Raw genomic sequence first — 15843 nt, 5'->3', positions numbered from 1 at the left:
CGATGTTTCCAACTGATTGAGCTATACTGTAAAAACATCCAGAATTTCATCCACCACGGTGCATTTTCATTAATCGATGCCACTGAGTAAATTACTGGATTCGGAATATATCAATTTTTCTATGCTACTTTTTGAAACTTAAGGGAGGAGGAATTTTTGGAACATCGAGGGGGGAGGGGGAGTGTTTAGTTGCTACATTGCATCGAGATAAGAGCACCGGAAGAGAAGAAACGAAGATTTAGGTTGAACGATCACTGGCATTCACAAATATTACTCAACACTTGAAATCCTGTCGAATCGATCACTCGAAATCGTTCCCCATTCGTCACTTTCGCACAATCCCTTCATTTACAAGCATATTCACCAACATTTCGACTATTAATAATTCATTTTTCCTTTGTAACGTGAACAGCTACCTACACATTTTGCAAAAAAAAATTCAAACAGATTACTGAAGACGTTCACTGCGCAAACGGGTGGAAACACTGCGGTTCACTCAATAAAAACACCACTTCCACTATTCACACAGATGTTTGTTTAAGTGGTACTAATTTCGTTTGAAGGCATTTTTCATTTCATTCATTGGGGTACTTTCAGTCTCTTCCTTCGAATTTCTTTCAATTTTTTCTCTAATTTAATTGAGTTCCACTTTGGACTTTTAGCTATTTGTTAAATCATGCTTCCATAGTTAGTTTTTGCTTGAAATGCCATTCAATTATTATCTTTTGAACTTTTATTCTGGAAGTAGCTTGAAGTGCACTTTTCAAGCTTTCTTCAATTCTGCTCGCGAACTTCTTCAATTTCTTTCAATCTTCGTAGCAATTTCATCTCTAACTTCCTCCCTTTTGGCCATCATATTCAGACCAATCTTTCTTCCTGAACTTCGTTCACTTCTGTTGACCAGCTGCTCTGAATTTAGTTTCCTAGGTATCTGGATCTCTATTTCCAATTTACCTTTCAAATTTCTCCGATCTTCACGCCACGACCTCCTTAAACTTTTCTTCTAGGACTCCTCGAAACTTCCACATTTGTTCTTGAAGAACCTCTCCTCTTTCCAACTACCTCGAGGCTTTTCAGGATGCAGTTCTGAGGCAGTTTATGAACTCTCCTTCCTGGAACTACTTTCAATTTTTGTGTTGCTTACGCAACCTTCAATTTTCGTTGTAGCACCTTTTAGCGATCTTTGCTCCTCTTCATTCCTCACTTTAGCCACTTTCAGCCATTTTTATTTGCTTCAGCAATTGTTAGATACCTTTATTCTTAACCATAACAATCTCAACTTCCTCGCTTGAGCAATCCTCAGCAATCTTGAACCTTTGCTTCAGCAATCTATAGAAATCTTTATTCTTCGTTTCAGCAATCTTCATCCCCACTTGAAAAATTTTCAGCAACCTCCACTCTCCACTTCGAACACCTTCCCTCTCCACTTGACCAATCCTCAGCGATCTTAAATCTTCGCTTCAGCAACCTCTAGAAACCTCCACTCGAAAAGCGTTCAGCAACCACCACTCCCCACATCACAAACCTCCAGCAACCCCCACTCTCCACTTCACCGACCTCCAGCAACCTTCACTCTTCACTCTCCACTAGCCGCCAACCGCCTACCACCCCATCAAATCAAACATTCTCGATCGAATGTCCCCCGGGTGGAAGCAACGCCGCTAACCTCTTAACCGAAGACCGCGGCGGTGATGGACGATGGACGTGGTCTCCCTCACTGGTGGCGAGCGCGGAGGAGGACCGCGTGCTCTCGAAATACACGGAAACGTGGAGTATGTATCTCGACGCGGCGGGCAGGTAGAGGAGAACTAAGCTGCGTGTGCTACTCGCGGATGCTGGCCCGCGCGATAGCAGAGCGCCGCGGCGGTGAAGCTGAGCCTGAAGCGGAGCACACGCCACCCGCTCGCTCACTCGAGAGCCGTCTACGTCGCTCCTCTCCCCTGGTCGCTGGATTTTTCCTTAGGTTTATTTATAAGCGCATTAATATTCTCGCTCTCGACTCGCCCGATGGCATTTCCGCGGCCTGCTACTCGATCGGCTTCGACGCTCCACCCCCGTCGCGCCAATCCCTCTAAGTCTGGATTATGTCGTGGGTGGAAGCTGGCTCGATGACTCGTGAATTTTCTTCAGACGTAGGCGAATGTGTTCATTTTATTTAAATTATTATTGACAAATTTATGGTATATACTGAACTAAATTTATTATTAATCGGGTGAACCCATAAATTATATATGTATTATCAAGTTCGAAAGATTTATTTATAAATAATGGTAATGATAATAATACATTTTGATTTTTTATAAAATTAGTCTTTAAATATATAAATAATTTATTAATATATATTTATTTGATATGTTTAATTAATAGAATATATATTTATATTTACACATATTTAGAAATATAAATGTATATATATAAATTATTTACACACTAATAAGTTCTTTATTGAATTTTTAATTTTTAAATGTATAAATAAGTTATTGTAATATATCTATTTAATGTATTTAATTAATGGAATCGGTTGCTGCTTAAGTTCTAATATAGGGCGTTTAAGAGAGAATATTTGTGTTAAATGATATGTATGATGTGACTACTTTCTTTTTTAGGTGGAGCAGAGTTTCTGGAGCTGTTTATAATACATCCACAAAATATAGCAGAGCTACGACAGTGAGAGTAGCATTATTCTAGAACACAGGGGGATATAGAGTCAATATGGAACCTGTTGTTAGTGTTACTTCTTGAAGCTTAGAATTGTAAATGATGACAAGATGAGAACCTAATTTAATAGTTTATCCTGCCTGAGGTGTATATGAATGGAATTACGGGACAAAATGGATGCTTCATCCAACGTATGGTCAAACTATCCACCGTTCAGAGTTTTGCAGAATTACAATTGAATTACTCCATGAATTATAATTACAAAATAATTCAATTACGTCGTATTCAATTACATTGTAATTCAGATCTCGCATTCAATTAAAATACATCGCAATTCGTAAATTCGAAAAAATTATTATGAGTGCTGAATATGGTATTATTCATAAATTTATAACATATAAAGAGAAATAAACTCCTCTGTTACATTTTTCCACTTTTTTTCTCACTTCTTCAGAGTTTTGAGCTGTAATTCAATTACACGCACAATTGCAGTAATTAGGAATTGAATTAATTGAAAAGTTTGAATTACGTAATTGAGTTGCAACGTAATTGAATTACTATGTAATTGAAACACAATGTAATTAAATTACGTAATTGAATTTCTATGTAATTGAAATACAATGTAATTAAATTACGTAATTAAATTACAGTGTAATTCAATTCGCACAACTGTGCCGCCGTTCCAGGATTAATGTGGAGTTGAATTTGGTTCGAAGTGGCTTCAGAGTATTATGTCAACTACTGTTTATCTCCTTACAGTAATTCAGTGTAGAATTGAATTTAGCAGTTTCGTTGCGCTTAAGTAGCCCATAGATAGAAAAGTTACTATCGTAGAGCAGAGTTCTTCAACTTCCTCTATCCAAGTTCATCGTCCTCCAACCTCCCCAAAAATATTCTAAGTCTCCAACAATCCAAAGAAGCATCTCGAACCCCCTCCAATCCTTCCACATTCTTCCCCCCATCATCCCAGGCCCTTTTTCCCCTGCCCTTCATTAAAACACACACTGCTCCTGTCCACGGACCTCCTCGCTTCTTCATCCTCCAGCAGAGCCGCGTTTTTCTTCGCCACCCGTCACGCTCCGATCCCCAACCACAAATTCCTTTCTTCTTACAATTAAAAGTAACCAGCGAAAATCGTTTCGTTCCGTTGGCTGGTCTCTCTTTCATCCTCCTCTGCTTCCATGCTTCTTCGCAGCTGACCAGAGAGAGGGCGTTCGGACGCTTTGTTACCCCGGACCGGCAATCTTCTATCTCTCCTCCACTGCTCGTTCCACCGGCTCGTTTCGAGGCGAAACAAGAGCAGAGGAGCTTAAAGTGCCACGGCACGAGCCAGCTTTCAGAACGCGGAAAGCAACGCTTGAAATTCGCTCTTTGCGTTCCCCTGCTCCCGTTTCGAGCATCCTTCACCGAGACGAGGAGCCGGCAATTCGGTCGTGGAATTCCTCTTCCGGCATCCGCGGCACCGTTCTACTCGTTTTGGGCATCGATACAGTCACACGAGACCACGCGGACCAAATCTTTCAACAGTCGTTGAATTAGCAGGCTTTGGTTTCGTAACAGCAGGAACGCTGAACCACGTCTATTCGTCACTTAATTTTGCACTTTGTGATCTAATAAAGTCGTTAGCGCTAGTATTGTTTAATTTGCAGGTGTTTCTTTACACGGGAGGAACGTCCAGGTGGAACGTCGATACCTGAAGGCGCACCTCGCCTGTTGCATTCCGTTGGAAGTGGTAGGCGTGATTACTTAAGAAAGAGAGTAAGGAAGTGATATACAGTGATAGTGGAGGTGGAAGGCATGGATTTGAGTCTTAATGCACCTGATTAGTTGCTTTGGTAATTGTGAACCCTGGTATTAGGGTAAAAATACCAAATACTCTGAAGAGATATTCCAAGTTCTGTGGACATGGATTTTGGAAGAATTTCAGAGACAGGATTTATGCCTGTAGAATTTGACTGACAAGGGGAGGACACCATGTGGAAGACACCGATTTTGATGAGCCTTGGCGCTATGAATTTATGTCGAAAATAAGTAAACAGGTGTCCAAGCGTTTCAGTCAATAGGCCTTAATAGTAGAGATATTTACATGTAAATTATTAAAAATTTCATAGTGACCGTGGGTTTTTAGTGAGTAAAAATCCCACACTACCCTGGCGCCCGCGGGAGATTTCCTTCTGGAGGCGTAGGGGTGCCTTTTGAAGATGTATCCACGTTAAAAAAAAACTATAAATTTTTTTTTATAATTTTTTTTTAACTTGGAGAAATCTTCAAAAGGCACCCCGACTCCTTCAGAGGGAAATCCCCAGGGGGGGGGGGCCAGGGTAGTGTGGGATTTTTACCCACTAAAATCCCACGGCCACTATGAAATTTTTAATAATTTTCATGCAAATATCTCTATTATTAAGGCCCATTGGCAGAAACGCTCGGACACCTATTTACTTATTTTCGACATGGATCCATCGTGCCAAGGCTCATAAAAATCGATGTCTACCAGATGGTGTCCTCCCCCTGTGAGCGATGTCATAATTTTCCATTGGATTAGAAATTTAGTCATTTCTAGGATTTGGTTTGTGTCAACGAAGGGTTCTCAATTATACCTTGAAGATATCCCAGGAATTTGTTGGATGTAAAACCAGAGGTGTGTGTTCAATTTGTTCCCCTGCAAATTTTCAGGATGCCTTCCACTTACTCCCTGAGTCCACTCAGCTGCTGTCTCAAGCAATTCTTTCAATACCCAAGCAAAAGTTGAAGTCAATTCCGACGTTACTCTAATCTCGCGAATTTTGAGTCTTCGATGATCTGTGAATTTTACAAATGACACCTTAACTATACAAGTAAAAACGCTTATAGGTGTACCAAGCAGTAGAGAGGTCTCCCAAACAGAAGAGCTCCTTCAAACTCCACCCTTCTCCACCCACTTCTCACCCTCTAAAAATTGCACTATTGCTTGGCACAACTAAACACAATGAAACGGACGAAATTTTCAAAAATTGACGCCATGGATCAAACATTCGAGACTCCAAACTATTATGCTTATAATAGCAGGTTATATTTCTAATAATCTTGGCAGGTCTAAGCTTCAATTTTCAATACGTCTTTCGTTTATTATTCCAGCAGGGCAAGTGAATATTCATTATTTTTTAGAATGGAGCTTACATTGTATTCTAAGTTTCAAAGAATTCCAGTTTCCGAAGGAATTCAAAGGAGCAGACTCGAGCGCGCGCGAAGCTTTCCCAGGCACCAGTTACTGCGGAAAGAGGAAAAAGCTTCTCGCGACGTTCTCCGCAGCCTTAATGGCGAGGAACTTTAAACATTAGCTCACGGTACACGGGTATTTCTGTAGGGCCCTAGCTTGTGTACCGTTCTATTTCTAGCACGGCGTTACTCTTACTCGGGGGACTCATTCGAATTTTGAATACCCTGCTCGAAATAATTGGAGGATCCCTCCAAAGCACGAAGCAAACGTCGGACGTTGAAGAATAAGCCAAATGTCAAGTACGGAACAGTTTTCGTATACTTAACAACATCCGAGCCTCGTTAAATCTCTCATTTACATAGTATATGAGTAGCTAACACAATATTAGCCACACCGCAGTTCACCTGCTCATTTTGAATAGCGTGTATGGCTGAAAAGGTCGAAGAAAAAATACCGAAAAATGTAGCCACGATAAAAGTCGCGAATTACTTCACTCGCCAAGCTTTTCTTTTATTAACAATTCTGCAGGGTGAGTGCCTAAGTAGTTTCAAACTTCCAATGGTGCAACTTGGAATGAAAAATAGTGAGCGAAGGTATCCTTTTAATAAAATGGTAAGAAAAAAGTCCGCGAACCGTTTAGAACTAAATGGTTATATAAATCTGCAAAGCCAGGGACAAGCTAAATTTCCTTTTTGTTTGTTGAAATTTTGAGAATGCTTGTGGAGGAAGTATATGTTGAGAATAATCGACGAGCGTGCATAAATCGTTGACAGATTCCGTTTGGTCGATGAATCGAGCCAAATCGCCGTTGAAAATATTTTTGAAATCGTATTACCGTTCCCCGCCCCCGTAAACTGCCCGTTCAGGTTAAAATTAACGGCTTGACAACGTATGACGCACGTGGTCTGTTGCTAGTGATATGACACCGTGGCAGATTTAAACGGCCTGCTGTGTCATGTGCGACGTTGAAATTTCAAACGAATGCAGGAGGAAACGAAAGAGGATAGTATTGAAATTCAAACCGCTCTCGAACTTATCGCGATAAGAATCCCATCAATTATGATATATATATTAATAAATTGTAAATATCGACATTAATAATAATAATAATCTGAAAGGTTCTGGAAAGAATTCTCGCATTTTTTACGAGATGTTTTGAACATCAAAAAATAATTTTTCCCCAAATTCGTGGAGTATTCTGTATCCTTCGAAACTCAGATCAATCTTCCTACCATCAAATCTTCCCTTGCGACCCGACGAACCATCCACACTCGAACCATCGACGCTGGAACCCAGAGCGTGTGCGGAAGTGCTCTACTCGTATTTATTAACCACACTCTCCCAACGCGTATGGGCGTTCTCCGCACGAACCCGTGCACAGATTCCACCCTAGTCACTTTCCCGTAAATTTAGAAGTAATAGAATCCTACAAGTGTATAAATTTAGGTGTTACACCTCGTAGAACACTCAAGGGCATAAAATTAGGCACTCCATTTTGTAAGGTACACTCCGGTGAAGCCATCCAAGGGAGGCAACAGGGTTGTATACACCCTAAATTCTCAACGCGTGCAAGGGCAAAATAAAGGGCTAGAGGAAAGCACGAGCGTGATAAGGTTCTCGTCTTCGCGTCCGCCTGAAAATGACGAGCGACGATAAAGGCGGTTTCACACATACAGTATTGTCTCGAACTAAGGTGGTCGCTATCCCCTGCACTTCTTCGAGCGAGAGGAACGCATCGGTAACCCGAGAATTCCACTTTTTACTTCTGCGAGTTTACAGGCTTGTGAGAAATATTAATAGAAGTACCAGGCAATTTTTACTTTCAGCTAGTTTTTCATTCTTCAGGGTGAAAGCACCCCTTACAGTTTAATGTGTGCTTCCCTATTTCCCTGTACATTCTGGAAATTATAGCCTAGGGTAGATGTCCCATTTACTCCCAGTGTCCCTACTACTGCTACTTTATGTATTTCACTTAAAAAATGTACTGTAATAAGAAGAAGAACAGTCCCAATTTTATCATAAATTCTTTTTTACACTTTTCTTTATACGTTGCGTGTTTATTAAGTAAAATAAATGAAGTGGCAGTAATAGGGACGCTGGCAGTAATTGGGACATTTACCCTATCTTAAAAAATTGATAAAATGAAAATTTAATGGTTTTTTTAAACTTTGGAGTTTAAATAAACAAACCTCCCGCGCCACAAAGAATTAGATAACAAATCTGTATCAGTTCACCCGGTCCCTTTGCGTCAGTGCGAAACTGACGCGGACAAGTGCGAGCTGCTCCGTTCCAAAACAGGAGAACGATATTTTTTACCGCTGCAATAAAATTGACGGCAGTGTACCGTGTGACGGAGCTGATACGTGTGAATCCGCCTTAAAGCGCTCGCCGGTTCCGGAACATAAATTCGCAACGTCGTGTTCTCGTTTTATCGCCCTCCGCCGTCCGCAGAATTCTTGGTGAATCGAGCGGCGAGGAATGAAAAATCGCTGCCCATTAACTCATTGGCTCTCAGATAAATCCACGCGCAGGAAGTCACGAAACTCGCGTTGTTTCCCTGATATATCAATCGTGTTTGACAAATTGTGGGGAGGACTACATCTCGACATTGTGTACTTTAATTTCGTTTGAAGATGGAGAAACGGAGTGGGGGATACGTAAAATAAAATGTATCTCGATGTTTTGATGCTTGACCCCTCCATCTTGCACGGACTCCATACTCGAAGAACTTTCTGAAGAGCTGTGTGACGGGGAGGATTAAAGTACAGCAGGTATTTTATATTGAAATTTGCAATGGTATATTAATATGAATTTCAAACTTTCTGTAATAACGGCGGTCGAAGAATAAATAATATATTAAGTCCTCATTCATTATTATTATTATTATTATTACTGTTATTATTATTACATCCGCATGTACATGGTAAAGAACACCAACGAGAAGAAAGGAAGAAAAATCAAGCAGAAGAGACAAAAAGTAAATTTTTATCGTAGCTGTAAAAAAACAAAAATGCGAGGCTCAGCTTTGATAGCTGCTATAAAGCTATTAATACACGGAATGTATTAATTCATTGAAGGTGTATTCGAGCGGATGAGGTTGCAGTTACCAAGGGGTCAAGTAAAATTAAAAACGGTCATTTTGACGAAGTTTTTGAAGAAGAGTGGTTTATGTTCTGTGTATTTTAAATTTAATACTTCTTTTCAATCTACCTCGCGTTACTTTGTGCAAACTTGCTAGTGCCCATTCTGTTACAATCACGGAAGTGAACTCAGATAGCCAATCCATTCAATACTAATTACAGTCCCGAGCACAAACGTGGAAAAGGTGTGCAAAAAGTTGATTACAATCTAGAATCCAGGGTCCCGTTACGGGAGCCTCGGAGCCGGCCCAAAGGCTAATAATTCGAAGGTTAATGGAATGTGATAACGTAGTAGTAACCACGGAGCAATTTGCGAGGAAGAATGCAACGGAAAGTGCACGATAAGCGTTATAAATTATGCACGAGTAGCTGTGCAGCTGCACATTACTCTTTACGTCGTGCCTTGCTGCAACACCGATCTCTCTCAGTTTCTTTTGCAAGCTATAAAGATCGTTGAGTATCAAAAAACCATCAACTGGAAGGAGAATTTGATAGAGACTACTATCCAGAGGATTCTTAACCCATTAAAGGCAATTCTACCAACGAAAAATTATTAAATTCTACATCATCAGAAACTGTTTTTATATTTTTCACAAGAATCCTGTGTCCCTCTCCAGAGTAAACGTCTCAGCCTTGATCTTCGAATTTCTTCGAACGATTACAGCTTCACTGACCACAGCTCGTCGAACTCGCCTAGACCGAGGATGAAAGAAACATCATATTCGAGAGGAGAAAAGTCTTTCTTCGCGTTTCCAGAGATCGCTGCCCAGTAATATGGATAGAACAGACACGTTTAACCGTGAACTATCGAGATGTTACTATAAGAGGAATGACTCTTTTTGAGATATCCGTGCCAGGAGCCGTTTAATGGCTACATAAACTCTCTGATTCACGGGGATCGTAAACATGGGCCTTCCGTATCGATCGCGTATAAAGAGATCGCTATTCTGACGAAGCCAGATGAAAATAAGTTGGATGAAATATGGAATACTAGATCTAGAGGAACTTCAGGAGCCTCGTTTTATGTTTAGAAGTTAGATATCAATATTGTGAACGAGGAGACGTGTTTTATATTACAAATTAGAAATGGTCAGTTTACAGCGTAACATTTCGTATTTTTCTTATTATTATATGCGTTACGTTTGTACTATAGTTGCAAGAAAATAATTCTGTATTGTTTAAACATTTACGCGAGTATTACACGAGATTTAGAGCGTTATATATTTAATTACAAATTACTAATAGTTAAACACCCTGAAATAGCTTTCTTGAATAGTTTTTGAATTGGTTGATTTATTATTAAAGAATTAATCAATTACTCTGCAAATTTTCATCACAAACAATTTTTTTACACCTTCTTTATGACGAGTTACCTCTTAAATCAGCAGAAATTGGGACATTCGCCTTATCTTGGATTCAGGGATCGAAGAGCATCTAATCTTGGGAGTGACTGAATTTTTCTGGATTTCAACTGGGGGGTAGAACGTAGTTTCAATCTTAACAGTTTGATGGTAGAATCTATTATTTCCGGTGAGTCTAGGAATTCAATTTTATTTCTAATTTACCACCAACAGATTTATTAATCCAACTATTTCTATTCTATCCTCTTCCTTCTTCCCACCAGTAATAAAAGCACAGCTCTACCAAGCAGTAGTGAGATCTCCAAACGCGCAACCCCGAAGAGGACAAGCCTAAAAGAAAGTAGCGAAGTATTACATTCATAGGACCTCTCACAAATTCACTGCAACTCCTACGAGTCTCACGAGTGCTCGGTAGACCCCGACCAACCTCAACAATCCCAACTAGAATCTCGATTCTCGACAGCACCCTTCCCCTCTCACTTCACTCTTCAAAAGCTACCACCTTTCTGAAGTTTCGCTCTCGATAATTTTCACAAATGTCCGACTGACAGCCAAAGCATCGGATCCAGTGGTTGCTGGTGCAGAGCGTCTGACGCCCATGTCGCGATCGTGGGTGGAGGGACCCGCAGGGGGTGGGATGCAGAGTGCGGGGGGTGGGTATCGTTCTGTCCTGTATTTGCAGTGGCGGCCATGTCGTGCCACTGGCAGGAGGTTGTTAAAATAGCCTGGTACAGACAGGCGCCATCGACGACGCCCGTCTTCCTGCGAGCGCGAAAGAAATCTCGCGTCGAGGGAGCTTTTCAACGTAATTCACTTCTCCAGCCCAGAGCTTCCTCGCGAGAAATCTCACGGATCATCCTCGCTGCGAAGCGTATCGAATTTAGCGGGACTCTTCTGACCGCAATATTTGAAATTGGGGATATTATAAGTTTTTATAGTCAATAAACCATGTAGAGTTTTAATGCATTTAACCCTTCGTGGTCACGCGGAGTGTATCGCACCCCAGGCAATCTTCTTCCAGAAGTATATTGCTTTGCCAATATTACTGTAAATTTGTAGACCTTGATATTCAAATTTAAAAATTTGGACAAAAAAATCGCTTTTTTCCACACCTACAAATTTCATCATATCAGAATTTATATATCTGTTAAAAGATTTAAAAATGCGAAGCTGGTAACTCAAAAAAGACGCTGGGGTCTCAATTTGTGAATTCTATAATTCTTATAAAATTAATGTATACAGCAGGCAATAAATATATTGAATGGAATGTAGAAGAGTGGTTTAATTGTAGTTAAGGGTACTAGGCAGTCGTTCCTGTCTAAAATGAAGCATTTCTGTTACAATTAGTTACAAATAAACAAATTGAAACTGATTGAAATAACTCTTATTCTTTATGAAAAGAAACCAAAACTCCATTGATGAGATTTTACCACCCCCCAAGCCCCAAAAGATGAGGTCAAAAATATTTAGAAACTAGAAGCCTACGTCTCATTACGTGACGTTCAAAAAAAGTAAAAATCGCAAAAAATTACAAAATGGCGGACCACTGAAAAAAAAATCATGTTTTCGGTGTACAAAATTGAGGAAATGTTGATAAAAATAGAAGCAGAACGTTAATTGAAAAAAACTAATCGTCACGTAATGGCGACGGATTTTTGGTACAATAAATGCCCTTGCTCGTGTCAATTCGACGTACAGTTTTCTCTGTAGACTGTCAACGCGGTTGAAAAATGTCATTCTGAGGAAAACGCGTTCAAAGTTCCGCGCGGCTCAGTGGCGCGCTTGACACCGCTTCACGGAAAATACCATATCTCCGCCAATTTTGCGAATTTCTTCATAAAATTTGGAGAGAGCATTCTTGAAACGCACGTCTTTCAGAAAATGTGATAAAGAAACAATCGATTTTTCCAATTTTTTACAGTGGTCTGCCACCTTAAGGATCACAAATTTTTTCGCCGTTGCGATTGCTCCCAGACGATGTCTGCGAAAAATGTTTGAAACAGCTGTCTGACTGGCCATCCCCTATAATCTCGGGCAACATTCTTGCAGACGTGTATCCCGGTGAACGTGAAATTACACGAGCCCGAACCGTCGTATATCATGATACGCCGATATAATTCCTATCCGTGGCCGCAATGGACCGGTCGGTGTGGATAGAGCATTATGCCCGCGATCCTATCGTCGCGCGATCTTTCTCGTGCGCAGAGTCGGCGCCCATGATCTCGACCGCGAGAAGTCGAAGGTGCATTCTGGTCTTTGGCAGAGATGCAACGTCGCCTTTCCTGCGCCCCTTCTGACAAGTAGTGACGGGCTCGAGACGCTCCCGATCGCTCCCGTCGCAGTTCCACAGTAATAGTTACCAGATAGTATTGAAAATTTATAAGAATTCTTAGTAAACTAATAAATTTAGTAAACTAATAAATTTAGTAAATTTGATGAATTTGGTAAATTTGGTAAATTTGGTAAATTTGATAAATTTGGTAAATTTGATAAATTTGGTATATTTTATAAATTTGGTAAATTTTATAAATTAGGTAAATTTGATAAATTTGGTAAATTTGATAAATTAGGTAAATTTGATAAATTTGGTAAATTTGATAAATTTGGTAAATTTGATAAATTTGGTAAATTTGATAAATGTTATAAATTTGGTAAATGTTATAAATTTGGTAAATTTGTTAATTTTGATAATTTTGGTAAATTTGGTAAATTTGATAAATTTGATAAATTTGATAAATTTTATAAATTTGATAAATTTGGTAAATTTGGTAAATTTGATAAATTTGGTAAATTTGGTAAATTTGGTAAATTTGGTAAATTTGGTAAATTTGGTAAATTTGGTAAATTTGGTATAACTTGGAGACTCTGAAACATTGGAGTATTGGAATTAAGTGGAGCAAGTGTTAAATACTCCAATTTGGAGGCAACTGAGTTAATTTCAATTATTAAAAGTTATCGCGATGTTAAGTCTAGGGAGTATCAAAGAACTTTCGTTTAATGAATGTACTTTGAATATTTACTGAAAAAAAGTTATGCGAGGGTTAATATTATTCCAAGAACCAGCAGCTTCACGTGTTCAAACGCAGTGAAACGAGGGGACAGGAGGCTAAAAGAGAGGAAGAAAGAGGAGCGTGGACGCGAAATTGGAGAGTGTACGTGAGAAAATGTGGGAAACGAGAGGGGAATTGGTAGAATGAGAGCCGGAGAAAAGGAGAAGTGGCGCGGGCACGGAAGAGAGGAAAAGTGTAGGCGCAGGGCAGAGAAAAGAGAGAGGAGGGAAAAGAGAGAAGGCAGAAGGAGAAGTGGTTATTTATAGGGTCACAATAATGCGAGTTGATAAAACGCCAGCCGTGACAGACTCCGGGCCACGTAAATTATCGCGGGTGTACGCACGTGCACGACGTAACGTTACGCTTCGACCAGCACGTGCACACATGCAAAAGTGTGGCTGTTGGAAGATTAAGGCATTCGACTGCAATTAACCCTTTGGGTGCCGTAGAAGTATACACGCGGTTGGTCAGCGAACGTAGCTCGGGCGTTGAACGCCTATAGGCGTTTAAACAACATGGTTAATGGATATGATTGGAGGATTCCCGCACGCGGCGTACGCTAAGCGTTTGAATATTTAGTGGTACGGAAAATTCTACAATTTTCACGATTTAAGTTTAATTTGCGGTATGTAGCTGAACTGTATGTTCAATACTTGACGGTCTAATTATCTTCGAGTACTTTGTCAGAATGTCCATTGCATGCTGACATGCACTTGAAATTTGATGATATCGTGGGCAATTCTAATTAAGTATTTTATGAAATACACAAATATGGAAAGCTGCACTGACCTTTTTGCTAGATTTGAAGACGTTGCACTTGAAGGTGTTGCTACTTCCGTCGCGGGCAATGTAGCTAAAAATTTTCAAATCGTGGCTATCGTGGGAGACGTAGAATATCCTGGAACAATGAAAAGTGCATCTAAACCCCTCAGACACTTGTGCAGCATCTCAATTCCCCACACTTAGAATTTATCCCAAATTGGGAGGAACCACCTCGAAATCTCAATCCCTATTAAACTGCTTCAAATTAAATATTCTGAGCCCTCAAAAATGCAAAACCTTCCCGAAATCTCAATTTCCCTCATTCACATCTACAAAAATTATTTCCTATTAAATAAATAAATATCCTGTGAAATAGAACTGTTTTAATTCCAATCAAGTGTCCAAGAAAAATTTAAAAAAAAACAGCTGTTCAGAACGCCAGCGTGCAATTAAATCCCAAAGCCCGCGAAAGCACGAATACCAACGACATCATTTCAACTTAACGTCGTTATTCATCGCTCGTTCCAATAGCCTCGCGCATTTGTCACAATCAGCAGCACGTATAATCCGTTGTGCCAGTTTCGTTGGCCGCCGCGTCTGTGATTTGTAATCCCGCACACGCATCTTCGGCGATGCATTCTGCGATTCTTCCCGCAAGAAAAGGAATATGTATTTCCGTTCGTGCTTTGACGCCGCCTAGTTGAACGCAGTCGACTGTAAGGCCACGTTTCAAACAGAGACTGGTTGAACAAAGCATCGAGAGAAACGAGTCATTAAAATCCCTCGCAATTAAACACTTTGGGATTTCTGGCGTGCTTTGGGTCATTTTTCGAAATGTTGAACGACCCGAAGTATTAACACGAGGCGACCACACTTTGGGTGGAGAATGATTTTGAAAAATCCCCCTTTAATCCCTAGTGAGGTGGAAACTTTCTGGCATACATCAATTTTTATTTCTATTTATGTACAAAGTAAAATTTTGATTTTAGGCCGCCACGTGTTAACACTTTGGGTGGCGCAAGTTTTTGAAAAATGCCCCTTGAACCCTTAACTGGCTATAGGTATGGAAATTTTGATACCTGATTCGCAAAGTGGGATCTGCAGCACTTTAGATCGCACAAAATTTTGAAAAATGCTCCCTTTAATTCTTAACTGGCGAGGTGGAACCTTAGTTACCTAATTCGCAAAGCGGTGTCTGATATACTCCAACTTTTATTTGTATTTAGACAGTAAAATTTTTATTTTAAACCGCCACGTGTTAACATTTTGGGTGGCGCAAGATTTTGCAAAATGCCCCTTCAAGTCGATCAGATCTACCCTAGCGATCGCTACTGCTGAGAAAGTTGTGCTTAAGCGGGGTTTGCGCCTTGTTGGGCCGAAGAATAGGTAATTCTTTGTGAATTTTTTCTACAAAAACGGTTCGACAAATTAATTCGAGGTTTGGCAGGCTGTTTTATTGTATCTTGAACTATTGTTCTGAATTTTTGTGTGACGGTGAAAAAAAAAACGTGGCGGATACAAAAAGAGCGTTGAAAAATAATCGAGTGGTCCTGGCGTTGACGAAAAGTACTGTAAGGTTTATCCGAAACACAAACAGGAAAATTGATTCTTAATCTATATGAATGTGGCTATCGATGGTAGTAGATTAATTAATAAATATAAAAAAATGTCAAAAT

General features: G+C 40.0%; 1 protein-coding gene across 10 annotated transcripts in view; it reads right to left on the bottom strand.

The window, feature by feature from the left end:
• The window catches only part of LOC143373733 (carboxyl-terminal PDZ ligand of neuronal nitric oxide synthase protein), a 55650-nt gene that overhangs the window by 12757 nt on the left and 27050 nt on the right, over positions 1 to 15843 (bottom strand). For 5 of the 10 annotated variants that reach the window (XR_013086525.1, XM_076821243.1, XM_076821252.1 and 2 more), the window contains one exon: positions 14195 to 14303. Coding sequence is in view for 4 of the 10 variants with exons in the window: in XM_076821243.1 (XP_076677358.1) it covers positions 14195 to 14303 (109 nt within the window). In the remaining 6 variants the exon portion in view is untranslated. Of the gene's footprint in view, positions 1 to 274; positions 1895 to 14194; positions 14304 to 15843 lie in introns of those variants that run through there. The other 5 variants (XM_076821314.1, XM_076821323.1, XM_076821287.1 and 2 more) reach the window with 4 other exon arrangements.

This window comes from Andrena cerasifolii, chromosome 1 (assembly GCF_050908995.1).
Source record: "Andrena cerasifolii isolate SP2316 chromosome 1, iyAndCera1_principal, whole genome shotgun sequence".
NCBI lineage: Eukaryota > Metazoa > Arthropoda > Insecta > Hymenoptera > Andrenidae > Andrena > Andrena cerasifolii.
This window is presented reverse-complemented; position numbering and strand designations above follow the sequence as displayed.